The 3821-nt window shown below is 39.8% G+C and overlaps 1 protein-coding gene across 1 annotated transcript in view; it reads right to left on the reverse strand.

Annotated features, from left to right (window-relative positions):
* The window catches only part of mib2 (MIB E3 ubiquitin protein ligase 2), a 52809-nt gene that overhangs the window by 24553 nt on the left and 24435 nt on the right, over nucleotides 1–3821 (reverse strand). The window contains exons 8-10 of the mRNA XM_016509600.1: nucleotides 2556–2705; nucleotides 974–1031; nucleotides 465–598 (exon numbers count right to left, since the gene is read on the reverse strand). Coding sequence (XP_016365086.1) covers nucleotides 465–598; nucleotides 974–1031; nucleotides 2556–2705 — 342 coding nt within the window. The remainder of the gene's footprint in view (nucleotides 1–464; nucleotides 599–973; nucleotides 1032–2555; nucleotides 2706–3821) is intronic.

Genomic DNA, 3821 nt, shown 5'->3' on the forward strand with positions numbered 1-3821 from the left:
AGACACAGACACACAGACACAGACACAGACACAGACACAGACACACAGACACAGACACACACACACACACACACAGACACACTCTCGTCATCTGAACGCTAGAGGGTCAATCAGTTAATCAGCGCTGCCATGATGCCAGAATTACAGCACTGATTTTACAAATTTCAACAAATAAAACTACTTGAAATCCTGAATTTATTATAAATTATAAAAGTTAATTTATAAAACTACTAATTTAAAATAATTATAAAAATACTATTTAATAGAATTAAATATACATCAATTAAAACAATCATATATGAATTGGTTTTATTTTAGTGAAGCAAACATAAATAGCTTAAATCTGTGTAGTTACTGACTGGCTGGTCATAAAAGAATCAATGAAATATGGCACAACATTTTTTTTTTCATTTTTACTATGTGTTTATCCATTTCTTTCCACTAAATCAGACTGAGGCACTAACCTTGTCAGGGTATTTCTGCACCAGTTCACGCACTTTAACGGCGTTCCCGTGAGCCGCCTCGATAACCAGCCGGCCCGGATGATCCTGCTCCGTGGACTGAGAGAGCAGCTTCTCCAGGACTGAAATGACCGTACCTGAACGACAGAGAGAAAGAGACATCTCCATTCTGTGTTCAGAGAAGGGTTTAGTGTTACAGTTCTACAGCTCAAAACCCTCTAAACCAGTCAGAATGAGTCAAAATGTCACCATGCATCAAGACACAAACATCACAAACTATCCAGCGCTGCCACAGTGTGTGACGGAGAGAAACAGAGAGAGAGAAATACACGGAAAACACAAACGGTGCTGAAACGAGAAAAACAAGCGTTGGCATCATGCAGGACAGTGTGGAAGAAAACAGAACTCTTTATCTTAAAGAGAAGTCGAATGAAAATTAATGATATAGAGTAATTTTTATCATGATGTAATTATGCTCAGCAGCCATTCAGGGACTTCCTGTGCATTCTTACTTCCTGATTCGCTGGAGTTCTCAGCCGTCATCAGATTGGCGTCGACCTCGCCACGCAATTATAAAAATACTATTTAATAGAATTAAATATACATCAATTAAAACAATCATATATGAATTGGTTTTATTTTAGTGAAGCAAACATAAATAGCTTAAATCTGTGTAGTTACTGACTGGCTGGTCATAAAAGAATCAATGAAATATGGCACAACATTTTTTTTTTCATTTTTAGTATGTGTTTATTTGTTTTTAATTTATTGCTGTAATTCTCTCATGATTTGGCAATGGAACTGCAAATCTATTTTTAACATTTGCATTTTCTTTTCTCAAAACTGCTGCTCTTCCTGTTTCTCATTTAAAACTCCAATAAATGTATTTATTTATTAACACCATGTCAGCAGCAAGTCTATCTTCATGACGAAAACAGAATAAATAACAATAGTCATTTACAATTAAAAATAAGCTATACGAGACATTTAAACGGATAGTTCACCCAAAAATGAAAATTAGCCCATGGATTTACTCACCCTCAAGCCATCCTTTCTTCTTTCAGACGAATACAATCAGAGTTATATTAAAAAATTACTTGGCTCTTCCAAGCTTTATAATGGGAGTGAATGGGTGTTATTTTTCAATAGCCCAAAAAAAGTCCAATAAAGTGCATCCATCCATCATAAAAAGTGCCCCACACAGCTCCGGGGGTGAATAAAGGCCTCCTGAAGCGAATCGATGCGTTTGTGTAAGAAACATATCCCTATTTAAAATGTTATAAACTGTAATCTCTAGCTTCCGCTAACTGTTGTACGCACGTTCATTGCGGCGGATGACGTAGGCGTAGCGTAAGCTCCGGTGAGAAGTGTCTAATGTGGAAGCGCAGCGGAGAGATCAAAACAAAACACTGGTCACTACTTAGAAGTACAAAACGAGGATTTGTAAACAAGAATGTCAGAGGATTTAGATATAAGCCAAGAGGAGACTGGTTTTCCTTTGCTAAAGTAAGGAAACTTTGCTTCCTTTGCTCCTGTAAACAAAATGTGATTTTCGCGAGACTAGCATATTCTCACCGGAGCTTACGCTACGCCTACGTCATCCGCTGGAATGAACGCGTGTATGACAGTTAGCGGAAGCTAGACTGGTACAGTCTACAGATTACGGTTTATAAAGTTTTAAACATGGATGTGTTTCTTACACAAATGCATCGATTCGCTTCAGGAGACCTTTATTCACCCCCGGAGACGTGTGAGGCACTTTTTATGATGGATGCGCTTTATTGGACTTCTCTTGGACTATTGAAAAATAACACCCATTCACTCCCATTATAAAGCTTGGAAGAGCCATGACATTTTTTAATATAACTCCGATTGGATTCGTCTGAAAGAAGAAAGTCATACACTCCTAAGATGCCTTGAGGGTGAGTAAATCATGGGGTAATTTTCATTTTCGGGTGAACTATCACTTTAAGGTTAATACTAGACAAAAAAAAAACTAAAATGCATTCAGGTAATTTTTTTTTTTTTTTAAACATCTGTTTAAAACCAGTCACAAAAACTTTGGGGAAGTTAGTTTATTCACTGGCACAATTAAATGTGATCTTCAGTCCAAGTCATGTGTGTTGTGGAGGAACCTACTGGAGCCATGCTGTCTGTCCACTCTCCATGGCCCACCTGAAGTCTCTTCACACTGTCAGTGTCATCCAGCACCTTCACCAGCTCACCCACGGCAAACGTGTTCACCTGCACACACACCACTCTATTACAGGAACACACGCTTCCTAAAGACCAATCAGGCAAAGTCGTCCGAGGCTGCTGCTAATCGCCAGCCCAGACCTCACAATCTGCACTTAAGCAGACAGAAACAGCCATGGCTATCTATTTATGGCCTGCTTTCTGTACAAGCAAAGCAGGCTTCATGACGAGGACAGTAGCATAGCTAAATATAAACAGGCCATAAAAACAGACTGATGTACAGCCGGCCTGAACAAACACTTCACAGGCGAACATGGCGAGCTGGGGCCGGATCCACCAAACATTCTCAAGAAGAAATGTCTTCTAACTTAAGAAAAACAAGTGAAGAATATCTTGTATTCCCAAAAGTTATTCTTAAGAATATTCTTGTAAGATTGCTCTTAAGACAAAAGTTAAGAAGAATTAAAATTCTTGAAAAGAGTCTTCTTAAAAATCATCGTAAATAACTTCTTAAAGTTCGGATAACCTCAGACTTGTCTTAAATCCCAAATGGTGAGAATGATTTAATGAATTTATTGGGTTATTTCAAATTAACTGTCATATTTAAGCATTACAGCAATACTAGCGACATATAATATGCAGTAGTATTATTAACAGCGATGTGCACGAGTTTTCTGACACACCAGTGACTGATAATATAAACAATGATCGGTCAGGATTACGCCTGACGCGCCTTTCATGAGTTCAAAGTTCAGTAACAACTAGAGCCCGACACATATATCGTTTTGCCGATATTATCGGCCGATATGAGCCTGTCGCCGATATATCGGTATCGGCGAATATGCCGCCGATAAGAAATTTTTTTTACATAACATATATGAAACTTTGAACGGCCATATCTCCGTAACGGCGCGGCGAATCAGCACCAAATTCCCTTCAGCTCGAGGAACCCTCTCAAACGCGAATCGAGTGTACGTCTAGAGGCCCGCTTTCGAATGAGACCACCCCCGCGTCGATAGCCCCCAGGGTTCGGGAGTTACGGGTGGTTAAATTCGCGGTCCGGCGCCGACTGATCTAGCGATCCTGAGGGGCTACCGACGCGCGGAGGGTGGCGTTCGAGAGGGCTCCTCAAGCTGAAGGGATCCCCCGAATTTGGTGGAGATC

This window comes from Sinocyclocheilus rhinocerous, unplaced genomic scaffold, assembly GCF_001515625.1.
Source record: "Sinocyclocheilus rhinocerous isolate Xijiao unplaced genomic scaffold, SAMN03320098_v1.1 scaffold986, whole genome shotgun sequence".
NCBI lineage: Eukaryota > Metazoa > Chordata > Actinopteri > Cypriniformes > Cyprinidae > Sinocyclocheilus > Sinocyclocheilus rhinocerous.